This window comes from Penaeus vannamei, chromosome 22 (genome assembly GCF_042767895.1).
Source record: "Penaeus vannamei isolate JL-2024 chromosome 22, ASM4276789v1, whole genome shotgun sequence".
Lineage (NCBI taxonomy): Eukaryota > Metazoa > Arthropoda > Malacostraca > Decapoda > Penaeidae > Penaeus > Penaeus vannamei.
In genome coordinates, this window is record NC_091570.1 from 9,232,721 (window position 1) to 9,247,720 (window position 15,000).

General features: G+C 43.1%; 1 protein-coding gene across 2 annotated transcripts in view; it reads right to left on the reverse strand.

The window, feature by feature from the left end:
* Positions 1-2,344: 2,344 nt before the first annotated feature.
* The window catches only part of LOC113816703 (uncharacterized), a 36,636-nt gene continuing 23,980 nt past the window's right edge, over positions 2,345-15,000 (reverse strand). Inside the window, exons 3-12 of one of the 2 annotated variants that reach the window (XM_070136494.1) lie at positions 14,565-14,711; positions 9,778-9,913; positions 8,953-9,080; positions 8,302-8,475; positions 7,713-7,879; positions 5,986-6,190; positions 5,410-5,575; positions 4,946-5,160; positions 3,512-3,717; positions 2,345-3,268 (exon numbers count right to left, since the gene is read on the reverse strand). In XM_070136494.1, coding sequence (XP_069992595.1) covers positions 3,101-3,268; positions 3,512-3,717; positions 4,946-5,160; positions 5,410-5,575; positions 5,986-6,190; positions 7,713-7,879; positions 8,302-8,475; positions 8,953-9,080; positions 9,778-9,913; positions 14,565-14,711 — 1,712 coding nt within the window. In that variant the 3' untranslated portion in view covers positions 2,345-3,100. The remainder of the gene's footprint in view (positions 3,269-3,511; positions 3,718-4,945; positions 5,161-5,409; positions 5,576-5,985; positions 6,191-7,712; positions 7,880-8,301; positions 8,476-8,952; positions 9,081-9,777; positions 9,914-14,564; positions 14,712-15,000) is intronic. The other variant, XM_070136495.1, reaches the window with a different exon arrangement.

Genomic DNA, 15,000 nt, shown 5'->3' on the forward strand with positions numbered 1-15,000 from the left:
AAAAGGTTTATGTGCCATGCAACAAGCATTACTTTAATCATGGTTCGGTATGATACCTCACACAAAGGTTTAAGAAATAGGATAGTGTACCATAGAATCCGACCAGCTTTATCACAGAAAACGACGGTGGCCAGTACAGTTACTACAACAAGGCGACGCTAAAGTTCCTGTTAACTGTTAAGAATCATTGCTTGGTATTGCAGAAATGGAAGGAAATTTAGACTTGTTAGCATTATGTTTAATGACTTCACACGTTGGCTGCTAAAATGATGCACTTATGGTATGTCCAGAAACAACATTCCTCGTTCATTCTGCCACTGCCGTCCATAACACATTGTCCATGAAATAATCATTATCATTAATATTCATCATTATATAAGTCCAATGATTAATGGTTTATCTTTAATCTATTATATCTATATTTAGATCAGTGTTATTTTATTGTTATTATTATCATTTTATCTGATTCATTCCACCACTGCATATATATATATATATATATATATATATATATATATATATATATATATATATATATATATATACATATTTTTTTTTCTTTTCTTTTCTTTTCTTTTCTTTTCTTTCTGAAGATTTATCGCCTCTAATTTAACGTATAACTTTATTTCATTTGTTTAACTTCCACTTCTGCATATTTTAAGGATATATGCAATGTACTATATACAATATAACCTGTTCCTTATGGAATGACATTTGAAACGCATGGATGACTCATGATAAACTGCTCTCTTTACAAATATATATTAACTGAGACTGTCAAATGCTTGTACGTGCCGATTTGACCGCATGGCTACAGTCAATTTCATCATTTTTCTTGGACACTGTCACTGCAGTTGCTACGTTATTTCACTGACAGGAAATCATAAGACATGTGAAATCATAGTGAATGTATAACCAGGTAGTTCCACTATTGAATTGCCTATTGAACTTAAAAATTTATCGACTTTTTCCCCAAGAATATTCTGATGTCTGGTAAAGAATTCTTCGTTATAAATAAAAGGGGTAATTTTGGTTATAGTTCAGATAGATATAGAAATGTCAAGTAAATCTTATATATAATTATCTAGTTGTATCTGGTATCTCACAGCACACTCTCATTGGCTAAAGGCAATGACATTATTAGCTGCACCCTTTTTTTTTATCCTATCAATCTGTGCAATATTCAATTTATTTTTCTTCCCTTTTCACTGCATTTTTTTCACTAAATATTTCAGAAATCAAAACAAATAATCATAAAAGAAATAATAAAAAAACAGTATTTTCAATGAGTAAAGGTGAAGAAGTGGGGTTTAGCTTCGAAGTTGCCAACTAGGATTTTCATCAAAACAGAGTGGGGCTACCTTTTTAAAAAATACCTTGAAGCTATCATAGTGCCTACTTGTTCAGTCGAGAATCACCGTTTTTATCATTCAGAGATTTTAAAAAATATATAATATTTACAACACAGTGCTGCCGGTGTTACCAACAGTGTTCAATGAATTATGACCCCGACTGTATGTATATAGAGTATGCTTACAGAGATCTAATAAATACTAGGAAATTTTATGGCCTCTTTCTTACATGTGTTATTCTACTATACATATGTTATCACATTATACTTTTATGTACAAGCACCACGGAAACATTTGTATTACATTAATTACTATTACCTAAAGCAATGTCTATCAATTCTAAACCTTTCCTTATGGTAAAAGTGCAGTATTTTAAAAATTATTTGTGAATCCCTAAGTGCTGGCCAAACCTTATACTGTGGTAAAATGTCCCTTTTCTCAAAATCATTTATTGGTTGTCATGTTAATCAATAGATGCTCTAAGACAGTTCAAACTTGTTTTCACGATAACAAGTATTGTCTTTAGGAAGTTAATACTATTGGGATACTACTTTAGTGAAATCATGCATTGCGAATCACTGGAATGAATGAACGACCGTTAATTCAGCCAAAGGAAGGTGATTTAGAATATTTTTCTCTCCAGAAAGTCCTGTTCTTCAAGTGTGAGTTTTGTATGCAGCGTTTTTTTTATTCTATTTTATTTTTGTGATACTGTTAGCATAATGGAATCCTTTGACCGTTGGTCTGACTGGAAATACCAGTATGTTTATTGAACACATCACAAAGGCTGTAATCTCATTCAAATCTAATGTGTCATTTTTGTGCAAATTTTCTCCTAGCATGTCAGGAATCCATATGGGTGGAAGTAGCAAATATACACAGACAGAGCATATGAACACGCTCGCTCACTCACTCACACAAACGCGCGCGCACACACACACACACACACACGTGTGTATATGGATAATCAGTGTGACAAGAAATATACCAAATATTTTGATTTTCTTTATTTCAGATTTAACAAGAACCATAATAACGGTATAACAAGCCATAAATATGTCAAAGTCAACTATCAATAATAAATTAACAAATACATAACACGGATGCTCTAGGCAAAACAACTAAACACATCCAAAAAATGCCTGCTCTTAAAATAGGTACGGGTTACATAAAGGCGAGAACAAGCTTGTCACCGGGTTGTCTAACATCACAAATTATTACAGATTTTTAAAAGAATTTTTTTGTGATCCATCATGGAAGATAATTGGAAAGTAATGCAGTCCCAAGTGACTAACATGACAATCTATGTGATGCTGTTGTTACGCGTCTAGAGTCAGCGCCATCTGTTGCACGGATCGCGCACATCTAGACGGTATCTTTCCAGCTTCACAGTGATGATCATCACAAAAAAGTAGTTTAGATTTTGTCTTGTTCTGTAGAATACCAGTTGCAACTGGCTTGGATGTATATATGTATGCATATACATACATATATACATACATACACATGTACATATATATATGTACATATGTATATATATATATATATATATATATATATATATATATGCATATATATATATATATATATATATATATATATATATATATATATATACATATACATATACATACATGTACATATATATACACATACGTGCACATCAACACAGCTAGAGGAATAATAAATAGAAGAGTTCCGTCAGCGTCGGCGCCGCGAGAGGCACAGGCTGTCTGGTCGTCAGGCCCTTAGTTCATCTGCTGACGGATCCAGTCCCTGTAGTAGGCCACGCGGGTGTAGACGCCGGGCAGGGACGCCTCGGTGCAGGTCCCGGAGCCGAAGGACACGACGCCCACCTGCACCCACTTGCCGGAGCCTTGGGGGGACTCCACGATGCTGGGGCCGCCGCTGTCGCCCTGGGGAAGGAGGCGGGGCCCGTTAGGGGGGGGGGAGGGAGGGGCGCGGAAGGGAAGAGCCAAACAGCAAATAAACGGACGGAAAAAGCAGCAAATGATACAAACAAAAGTATTTAAACTGGCATTAACTGGAAACAAACGAAACAGCCAAAGAAAATACACAAGAGGAAACCAAAACAAACGAAGCAAACGGAAGTAAACAGAGCAAAAACAGAAAAAAAAGAGAGAGAAACCACCGCTCACATTGCACGAGTCGCCGTTGGTGGCGTCCATGCACATCATCGAGTCCACAATGAGACCTCTGGCGGCGCCGTTGCGGTTCCAGCTGTCGTCGCACTTGCTGTTGGCGACGACGCGGGCCGACAGGTGGTGCAGCTGCTTCTGGAGCTGGAAGTCCTCGTCGCGGCCCCAACCGCTCACCGTCGCCAGCTGGTCCTGGACGTTCATATCTGAGAGAAGATGGGAGGGATTGAGGCGTCGGGGCGATGGTCGTGTACGTAGATGTAGATGGTCGTGTACGTAAATGTAGATGGTCGTGTAAGTGGATGTAGGTGGTTAAGTGTACGTGGATGTAGGTGGTTAAGTGTACGTGGATGTAGGTGGTTAAGTGTACGTGGATGTAGATGGTCAGGTGTACGTAGATGTAGATGGTCAGGTGTACGTAGATGTAGATGGTCAGGTGTACGTAGATGTAGATGGTCAGGTGTACGTAGATGTAGACGGTCGTGTACGTGGATGTAGATGGTCGTGTACGTAGATGTAGATGGTCGTGTACGTGGATGTAGGTGGTTAAGTGCACGTAGATGTAGATGGTCAAGTGTACATAGATGTAGATGGTTTAGTGTACGTAGACGTAGATGGTCAAGTGTATGTAGATATAGATGATTAAGTGTACGTAGATGTAGATGGTTAAGTATGCGTAGATGTAGATAGTCAAGTGTACGTAGACGTAGATAGTCAAGTGTACGTAGATGTAGATGGTCAAGTGTACGTAGATGTAGATGGTCAAGTGTACGTAGATGTAGATGTAGATGGTCAAGTGTACGTAGATGCATTCACGAGTGTGTGCAAGGTCTGTGTAAGTACTTCTATGGCACTTAAATCTGTACTTATATAGACCATGGGCATATGTAGCTGATGCGTGGGTGGAAGGGGGGGGGGCGGTGATTTTGTGTAGGGGAGTCGCGTTGGTGAATAAAGAGAGAATGTAGGTTTATGGTTGAAAAAGTGCTGGCGAGAAGTTGTGATCTGTTCCGCAGTCAAATCCTTCTCTTTCTCTCTTCTGGTACTATCCTTCCCCCGATTTCTCTCTCTCTTTCTTTCTTTCTCTTTCTTTCTTTCTCTCTCTCTCTCTCTCTCTCTCTCTCTTCTCTTTTCTTCTCTTCTCTCTCTCTCTCTCTTCTCTTCTCTCTCTCTCTCTCTCTCTCTCTCTCTCTCTCTCTCTCTCTCTCTCTCTCTCTCTCTCTCTCTCTCCTCCCTCCCTCCCTCCCTCCCTCCCTCCCTCCCTCCCTCCCTCCCTCCCTCCCTCCCTCCCTCCCATCCTCCCACCCACCCACCCACCCACCCTCCCTCCCTCCCTCCCTCCCTCCCTCCCTCCCATCCTCCCATCCTCCCTCCCTCCCACCCTCCCTCCCTCCCTCCTTCCTTCCCATCCTCCCCATCCCACCCTCTCCTCACCTGAAGTAGGCAAACAGATGGGCCGAATCCTCTCATTATAATTGAGCCTCGAACTGAGTCTGAGGACGGCGATGTCGTTCTGGAGGGCGGGCTTCGAGTACAAGGGGTGCACGTTCACCCTCGAGACGGAGGCGGTGATACTCGGGCCATCGTTCACAGTCCCCAAGTCCCAGTCTCCGATGAACAGCTTGATGGCCTGGGGCGTGTTCTCGTAGCTGTGGGGGGAAGGAGGGTGTTAAGGGGGGTTAAAAGGGGTTTGGTGGGGGGATTGGTTTGTTTTGCAGGTTGGATGGTACTCTATGTATCTGTTTGACTGTCTGTCTGTCTATAATTATCTTTTTTTATCTATCTATCTCTATATGTATGTATGTCTATCTATCTCTGTCACTGTTCTATCTATTTACATATATCTATGTATTTCTCTTTATCTCTGCCTCTTCCCATATCTACACACGCTCCTTCACCTCTTGACGCAGTGAGCCGCCGTCAGGACCCAGTACTCTCCGATGACACTTCCTCCACAGTGGAACCTTCCGTTGACCTCCATAGCGACCTGCCACGGGAATTCCCTCAGCCCGGAGACCTGGCCGAAGGTGATGCGGTACGAGAAGGCGCTCGGTTCTCCCGCGTCTGGGGGTCGTGGAAGGGGAATTAAGGAGGGGAACTAAGGGGGGGGGGTCGTGGTTTGGGTTTGGTTTGATCAGTGTCTGCAGTGATTGTCATACAGGGGAAGTATGAAAGGGGGTCCGTTGCTATGAGATATCACGTTTGGTTTGATCAAAATCTTAATGATCTGTTAAATGTGTATATTGTTGCTAGTTGGAAGTTAGATTGACATCGTGAGGTCTCCATTATTTGTCAGACTGGATTAAACATGCTCTGAAAGCAGTGCTATCCACGTCGTCATCGCCGATTTTAGAAATGAATGCATGTTAGATTTTCTCTTTTTTTCTTTCGCTTTTCCTGCATTTATTTTTTTCTGACGACAAGACGAGAGGCTCAGCCAGCTCTGGACCCCCGGCTGTCGTCCAGATACTCACAGTGGGCAAAGAGCGTGTCGTTGAGGACCGGGACGCCCCAGTCATTGTTGTCGATGATGTTCGAGGGCCTTGTCCCTGACACCTGGCCCCGGCGGTCGGTCTTGGTGTCTGTGCTGCCGGGGCGTCGCAAAGGGCGGCGTCGGTCGGGGTTCTTGCGGCGGCGGGGTCCCTTCACCGAGTAGTCCGGGAGGCGTCTTCCCGCGGGCTGTGGCGCAGGAGGAGGAGGAAGTTAATACGAAAGTCCCTCTTCCTGTAGGGGGAGAAGGGGCTCTTCTCCTCTGCCCCGCTTCTACTCAAGACATCCAAACTCTCAGAGTCTAAGGCCCGTACTTTTAAAACCTTCGCCAGTGCTGGCGAGGCTTCGCCAGGCGAACCTCTGAGTGAGGGAGGCCTTACTTTTAAACCGAACGTTCGCCAGGGCGGGCGAAGGGATCGCCAGGCGCTAACATCTTGCATTCCCGCTAAATCTAGCGCAAATTTGTTTACATCTGCAGTGCACATAACATAACCTAAACTTAATTATTAACCTCGAGAAAAGACGAAAATGTTGTTTCCGCAATAGTCTCACTTTATACTATAACAAAGGAGTTAAAATTTAACTTTATGCTATAACAAAGAAGTTGAAAATAACTTTATACTATAACAAAATTAACTTTATACTTTATGCTATACTACACTCTATACTATAACAAGGTTAATTTTATGGCCCGTACTTTAAAAACCTTTTGCTTTTTCTCGCGTTTTGTTTCATTCGTCGAAGCGCTAGATTTAGCAGGAATCCAAGATGTTAGCGCCTGGCGATCCCTTTCGTTCGCCAGGCCTGGCGAACACCTGCCTTAGTTTAAAAGTAAGGCCTCCCTCACTCAGATGTTCGCCTGGCGAAGCTTCGCCAGGCGAACGCCAGCATTGGCGAAAGGTTTTAAAAGTACTTTATACTATATTATATCAACTTTATAATTTTATACAAAAAATAACTCTATACTTTAACAAAAGAGTTTAAAAATTACTATTTTACTATTCCTAACTGATATAAGATATTGAACTGTAGGCCTACAAGGGTATCATTAGACACGCCTCATTATAGGGCGGTGGAACACTACAGCTATGTTTCTGTAGCCAGAAGTAAACATGCCGCCATAAAAACACTTCTGGTAACATTTGTGAAAAGAACATTATCCTTACAACCAAAATAACAACAGCCTAAACCTAAATAAGTCATCTCGGGGGCGGGGGGTAGGGGTAGGGGGGTAGGAATACAGCTGATGTCTTGAGCTCTCGACTGGAACATCGAAGGTCTTGAAAAAAATACGTATATACGTTATTTCATAATAAATTATGATTTTAAGATATTTTAGAATTTCAATGTGATTCCTACATCATATCATACACAAGTATGTTACTAATTTATAATTTGAAAGCAAGAAAATGGTATTCAAACAGCTCTCGCGCCTTTGCTTCGCCAGGCTGTTCCAATATGATCTTTCGCCAGCCCTGGCGAACGTTCGCCAGGCATGGCTTTAGTAGTACGAAATTCCGGATCGCCCGGCGAAACCTTTCGCCAGCCCTGGCGAAAGGTTTTAAAAGTACGGGCCTAAGACTGTCTTTAGAATGCGAAGTAACTGACTTGCAAGGAAAGTCCTCCGCGCTCTAAAAACAGGGTTGTCTAAATTACTTTTGTAAACAACTTGTGTGAACTAGTCATCAAAAACAACGGACTCGGAACTCACCCTCCTCGACCCTTGGTTATAGGGAGGCCCTCTGATGCCGCAAGCCGAGAAGCCTCCTGCCGTGGGAGGAGGGGCGGGGGGCATCACGATGGGCGGCTGAGTGATGACGGGCGGCTGAGTGATGGGCGGCCGGGCAGTGGAGTGCGTCGGCAGGGGCGGGGGGAACACTGCGGAGAAATGGGCGGTGAGAAGAGGCCTTCCTTGAGGGCGCTGCTTACCTTTGTTTGTTTTTCTTTCTTGTACTTTTCTTTTCTGGTACTGTGTTGCATTGCAATACTGTATATACCGTAAAAATTTGAATGGAAAGTTAGATAACAGAAGAGAAAGGAAAACCAGAAAAATAAAGGGAGGCTCATTTTTTAAAAGAGAGAGGGAGAAGAAAAGGAAAGAGAACAGAGAAAAGGTAATACATATAGAACTCATAGCGAGAAGAGATAGAGGAAGAAAAAACAAAAAACATAGAACTCACAGCAACAAGAGAGAGAGAGAGAGAGAGAAAGAATAACCAATAACCAGAAGAAAAAAAATAAAAAAACGCAGAAAAAAAAGACAACAACGTGGAACACCCCTTAGCCCCGCCCACACTCACCAGGGGGCGTGACGACGAGAGATCCTCCTCCTCCTCCTCCGCTGCTCCCGAAGTCCTCTCCCACAAAGTCCTTGCACAGAACCTGCGTCACCTTCATCTTCCAGAGAGTGTTGCGGTTCCGAGAGGAGTTGACGTGAATGAAAACCCTCTCCAGGTTCTCGGTCTTGTAGGAGTCTTTGGGGAGAGAAATGACGGAATGTAGATTAGTGGAGGGCGAAGGTGATGGTGATGATGGTGAATGTGATGGTGGTGGTGGTGGTGATGATGGTGGTGGTGGTGATGGTGGTGGTGGTGGTGATGAATGTGATGGTGGTGATGTGATGATGGTGATGACGGTGGTGGTGATGAATGTGATGGTGGTGGTGGTGGTGGAAATGAATGTGATGGTGATGATGGTGGTAGTGGTGGTGATGAGTTGATGGTGGTGGTGATGATGGTGGTGGTGATGATAATGGTGGCGGGGATGGTGGTGATGGTTCTGATGGTGGTGGTGATGATATTGATGGCAGTGATGGTGGTGATGGTTCTGATGGTGGTGGTGATGATATTGATGGCAGTGATGGTGGTGATGGTTCTGATGGTTCAGATGGTGGTGGTGGCGATAGTACCAACAACAGCAACAACACCACAGCCAGCCAAGGATCTACTTACACGAGCTCCCGGTGAGTCGGCCGCACTTCGGAGGCAGTTGGTCGCCATGAATTCCTGTCACGCTGAAGAAGGTTCCGTCACACTCCCCGGTGTGAGTCTGAGGGAAGTCCGCCTCTTCCATCTCCACCCTGGAGTTAAAAGGAGTTTTATGGTGCCATGAGAGACGAGGAGGTTGAATAGGTGATTATGCTTTTTTTTTTTTTTTTTTTTTTTTTTTTTGTGTGTGTGTGTGGTGTGTGTGTGTGTGTGTGTGTGTGTGTGTGTGTGTGTGTGTGTGTGTGTGTGTGTGTGTGTGTGTGTGTGTGTCTTTGGTGTTTGTAATCTTGTGGTATTTTGTTTATCTTCGTCATCTTTTCATTTTCTTGTTCTTATTTTTTTATCATTTGTTCTCATTCAGTTTCTTTTCTCTTATTTTCGTTCTTGACTTGACCATATGCCGATTTCTTCTCTAAAATCCCTTTTTACGTTTAGATGTCTTGTTTTTTTCAGATTTTCACATACTTTAACACCAAAGTGACCTGTCGTAATATAATACCACAATAACTTATTGCATTACAACACTACAGCATCTTATCCTATTTCCATACCGGTGACCAATAACACACTGACATCACAATATCCCAGTATCATTTATTCCAAAATGAGGATGACATTAGCGACACAGTATCTTATTTCAATTACAATATCTTATCATACTCCAGTACCAAAGTGACATCTAATACCACAATATCTCATCATATTCTAATACGAAAGTGACGTCATCTAATACCACAATATCTCACCATATTCCAATACGGAAGTGACGTCATCGCCATAGCAACTTACTTGAGTCCGCAGTAGTCATTGGATCGGGTCACGACCTCGAAGGAGCAGGCCTCGGGTGGTCTGTCCTCCAGCGGGTACTGGACGTTCTTGAAGTAGGACACTTCTTGGGACGTCTTCTGGCCACACGTGCGGTGGACTGTGGCGTGGCAGAGAAACTTCAAGTTAGCATTAGTAATGTGTAATATTTTGTATGTATTGAGTCTTGTGAAAAGAAAAACAAGCGCAGTTTCTTAAAATTAGGAACCACATAGAACGTCTTCTGGTGGTGGTGGACTGTGGCGTGGCAGAGAAACTTCAAGTTAGTATTAGTAATGTGTGTCATGTGTTGTGTATTGTGTAAAGGAAAAGAATCGGTTTCTTAAGATTAGGAACCACATGGTACGTCTTCTGGTGGTGGTGGACTGTTGCGTGGCAGAGAAACTTCAAGTTAGTATTAGTAATGTGTAATATTTTGTGTCATGTGTTGTGTATTGTGTAAAGGAAAAGAATCGGTTTCTTAAGATTAGGAACCACAGGGAACGTCTTCTGGTCACAAGTACAGTGGACTGTTGCGTGGCAGAGAAACCAAGTTAGTATTAGTAATGTGTGTCATGTATTGTGTATTGTGAAAGGGAAAACAAGCACAGTTTCTTAAAATTAGACACATGGAACGACTTTGGTCACAAGTACAGTGGCCCGTTGCTTCGGAGAGAAACTTCTAGTTAGTTTTAGTAATGTGTGTCATGTATTGTGTGTTGTGAAAAGGAAAACAAGTGCAGTTTCTTAAAGTTAGGAACCACATGAAAAGTCTTCTAGTCACAAAAACAGTGGACTGTTGCGTGGGAAAGGAACAGTGTGTATTGTGTATTGCGTATTGCGTAATGTTTATTGTGAAGAGGGAAACGGCCACAAATTCTCAAAATAGGACACGGATTTGATTTTTTTTTAACCATAAGCATAGTGAACTGCTTCATGGGAAAAAAAACTAGATTTGTAACAGCATTGTGCATTGTGAAAAGAGGAAAAAAAAATCTTTAAGAAATGAAATTAAATCGTCACGAATTTATTGCATTTTTCCCATATTGTGACTGTTTTCCTCTTCCATTTTTGTCCACGTTACTGTGTTTGTGTTCGTGTCCATTGTCTTTTCCGTTTGTAAATTGGTCTGTTGTAATTTAGGGATGTGTCAGTTTTATATTGGATTAGTTGTATTTTTTATTATTGTGGGAATCTTGATTAGTACGGTATCATCAATATATTTGTGGGTTGGTTTGTTGTCACTTTCGTTGTTAATTATGGTTATGTTAGTGATGTGCTGAAAAAATATTGCTTGTAACTGTAGTCATTATCGCTGTCAATTATGGATGTAGATGAATGGTGCATATGAATGAACGGCTGTAAAAGGAATTGTAATTGCAGACATTCTGGTAGTTATAAATGTCTAATTAAAATCGCTGCCTTGGCTTAAGTTTCAGCATATTTTTGTATTCGATTTGCATTGCAATCATTATTGTTCATATCATTATTTGTTTTTTGTTTTTGTTTTTTCTATTCTAGTCACTTTTTATCGTTAGGTTCTGTCGTAAACAGTGTGTGCGGAGAAGTGCGCAACATTTGATAAAGTTGGGGATACTTGATCATGAGAAAAAAAGGAAAACATGGAGGAAGAGACAAGAGAGAGAGAGAGAGAGAGAGAGAGAGAGAGAGAGAGAGAGAGAGAGAGAGAGAGAGAGAGAGAGAGAGAGAGAGAGAGAGAGAGAGAGAGACAGACAGAGAGAGACAGACAGAGAGAGAGAAAGAGAGAGAGAGAGAGAGAGAGAGAGAGAGAGAGAGAGAGAGAGAGAGAAAACAAAAAGAAGGTAGAGAGACATAAGAAAAAGAAGAGAGAGAGAAAAAAAGAAGGTAGAGACACTAGAAAAGAGAGAGAGAGAGAGAGAGAGAGAGAGAGAGAGAGAGAGAGAGAGAGAGATAGAGAGAGAGAGAGAGAGAGAGAGAGAGAGAGGGGGGGGGGGGATCAACCTGACTGCATGTCAAACCCGACGTGTCAGTCCCTCCATGTTGTGTCAACCAGTTGTCAAGGAGGTAGGGGGGGGGGGGGAGAAGGAGAGTGAGGTGGGGGGTCCTCCTTCCTCAGACAGGGAGAGGAAGGCTAGTGAAACCCACTCTCCAGGATGGTGGGCGGGTGGGTGCGTGGGCAGGGTGGGTTGGTGGGTGAAAGAGATTTTGAGGATTGGCGTCGGCCAGTTTTACCCTGTGACCGGCTAGTGGGAGGGGTGAGGGGGAGGGAGGGAGGGAGGGGGTGGGTGGGTTTGTGGGTGTGGGGGGGGGCAACAAAGGGGTGGAAGTTGGTAGTGCAGGAAGTTGTAGCCAGAGTTCATAGGACTGGTTGACGAAGGGGTTAACAAAAAGGAATCTGGCCTTCTGGTTAAATTAAATCTGGTAAGAAATTTCGTTCGACTGTAGGGATATCTTCCTCGACTTTTTTTTTAATCTATATTTTGATTATTTTGTTCCATTTTATTTCTTTTTAGAGCAGTGAAACTACCGATTATCGACACGGAGACTTTCCCCGCTTGGAATGTGCAATTATCTGCAATTATGCAATTACGTTTCATGCGATTAATCTCTCGCAAAGGTTCCCGCAAGCTTTCCTTCCGCGGCCTCGGTCAGTGAACACTCAAAACACCGACCCCTTTCTGCCCCCCCCCCCTCCTCTCTCGCTAATCCCATGCTCACCGACCCCAAAACTCGTTATTACTGCAAGATCCTCTATTGCCCAGAGCTTGTTTACTGTCGCGCAAATCACTCTGCGGTGTGCAATTTGGTGCAATAAAATAGCGACAAGCGACAAGCGAGCCTCGAGGGAGGAGGATCAGGCCGAGCGCGAAACGAGGTCGAGTCCGGTGAAGGACGTCGACGACCCGTTTTCTTTTCTCGTCCCGTTTTCTATTTCTCGGCCAGGTTCTCCTCAGGGGGGACTCGCCGAGACTGGAATTTAAAGTACGGATGGAGAAAAGAGAGATAAACCAGTAAGGGAGGCCATGTACACATACTCGCGTTATAAGATTTGCGGATAAACATACAGATAGATAGAGAGAGACGTCTCAAGAACCACAAGACTCCCAAATCGGATTATGTTGACGAATTCCCTGCCTATCTTCACAGCCGAAACGCATCCCCACCTGACTTATTAACGAAAAAAGAGGCACTTTTCGGAAGGGATCCACAGCGTCTATGCGTCGAAGAGCGAAAGCCTCTGGCATAGGATCCAAGGAGCTAGTTTCTCCTGCCAATTATGCCGATCTGGCGTGAACCTCTTCCTGGTTAAACGGGCCTCGAGTCACTCCAGCTCCCGCGAGTAGCCAGCGCCCGAAGTACTGGTCAGTGTTAGCACGAGGAAGAGGAGAGAAACTTATTATAATTTCTTCATCTCGGTTGCATTTTTAAGGACCTGCAACACGGGGCGCGATCTCTCACCAAACCTGTTGTCTTGGTCGTTTGCCCGTTCGAGGTCGCTCTTGCTAACAGCCTCTTCGTGGGTGTGGGGTGTGTGTGGGGGGTGGATGGGGGGTGGGGGTGAGGTCTGTGATCTATTTGCGTAAGTAATCGAGTTGCAACATTCAAATGACTCTTTTTCGACGCGAACCTCAATAGGATTTGCGATGCTTAGTGATCAGTGCTCGTGGCGCCGCGCTGAGTGGATGATTTGATGTTAGTCTACCCAGTGATTATCTTTCCTTTTTTGGTTGCTCTTTCATTTTGTTTCTCGCGGATTATCGACGGATTATCGACGTTTTTTTTTTTTTTTTTTGTCCCCTGAGTAATAATCAAATCAAACCTCGTTATAAAGGCACGCCGCTCTGGACCCAAGCAACTGCAGAATAACAAATGTTGCCACAACACGCACAGAAAACTCGTCCTCATTATTGCATTCTTTTATAAGCCGCCTCCACCGGACGGGAAGGGAGGCAGTGAGAAATGAGAATAAAAACCAGTGGATGCAAAAGAAAGAGAGAAAGACGGGTTTGGGTCGAGAAAGGCGGAGTAGAAGGGCGCGGAAAGTGCAGGCGAGGAAGGGAGAAAATGCCTAATGTCTTCTGCATTGTGTTCGCGACGTCTGGGAAAGCAAGATTGCATTTACTAGTCATTAGGGCGGCGGTCTCATTCAAAGGAAGGAATTTATGGTCACTTCGTAGAAAGCTCTGCACTAGATTGGTCTCTGCAGAGTGCTTGTGGTAAAACTGGTCTCTCGAAGTAAGTGTTCGTGTGTCTCGTCTTTTTAATAAAAGATCTTTCATGTGTGTGTGTGTGTGTTTTTTTTTCATTTGTGCGATCTTAACACTAGAGAATAAAACTGGTCCTTACATGTAAATATTACAATTTGAGATAGTTAGCATACATGGTTTATGTATATACATATATAATTTACATGCACATGCACAGATAAAGAATATATAAAACACAACCTAAATTTATCTAATTGAAGCTGAACCAATATGAAAGTGTAATCAAGAAAACATTACGGAAATAAACGTAACATTTAAAAATAGATGTTTAAAAACTGTGTTTAGATATGAAATTATATTTACGAAAATGATAATCCTCCGAGTACCAATATCCTTAAAAAGAAGACCCTATGAAAAAAAAAATAAATAAATAAAATGAATATAAAAAATAAAAAGTAAATATTTTCAAACACAACATAGAAACAAAACGATTAATACCACCACCTCCCAAACACAGAAAACAGAAAAAAACAAAACAAAATGGCACCGAGCGAGACCCAACCCGAGTGCCATCCCACTCACACAGGCAGCACAATCCGGTGAGACCCGAGCAGAAGTTGCCATACTGACCGGCCAGAGCAAGACACTCCACCTCACCGTAGCAAACCCCTTCATTGCCACCGTAGTCACATCTGGGGTTCCCGAGAATACTGAAGGGGTTCAGCAACACTGGGGGCAGAGGAGGTCGACGAGGAGGGCGGTCAGATAGGGGTGCCAAGGGGAAGAGGGAGAAGAGGATAAGATTGGGAAGGAGAAGGAGGAAGGAGAGGAGGGAAGGAGAGGAATGAGGAGGAAGAGATAGGAATGAAGAGGAAAAGAGAAGAATGAAGGGGAGGGAGAGGAGGAAAAGAGAGGAATGAAGGGGAGGGAGAGGAGGAAAAGAGAGGAATGAAGGGGAGGGAGAGGAGGAAAAGAGAGGAATGAAGGGGAGGGAGAGGAGGAAAAGAGAGCAGTGAGG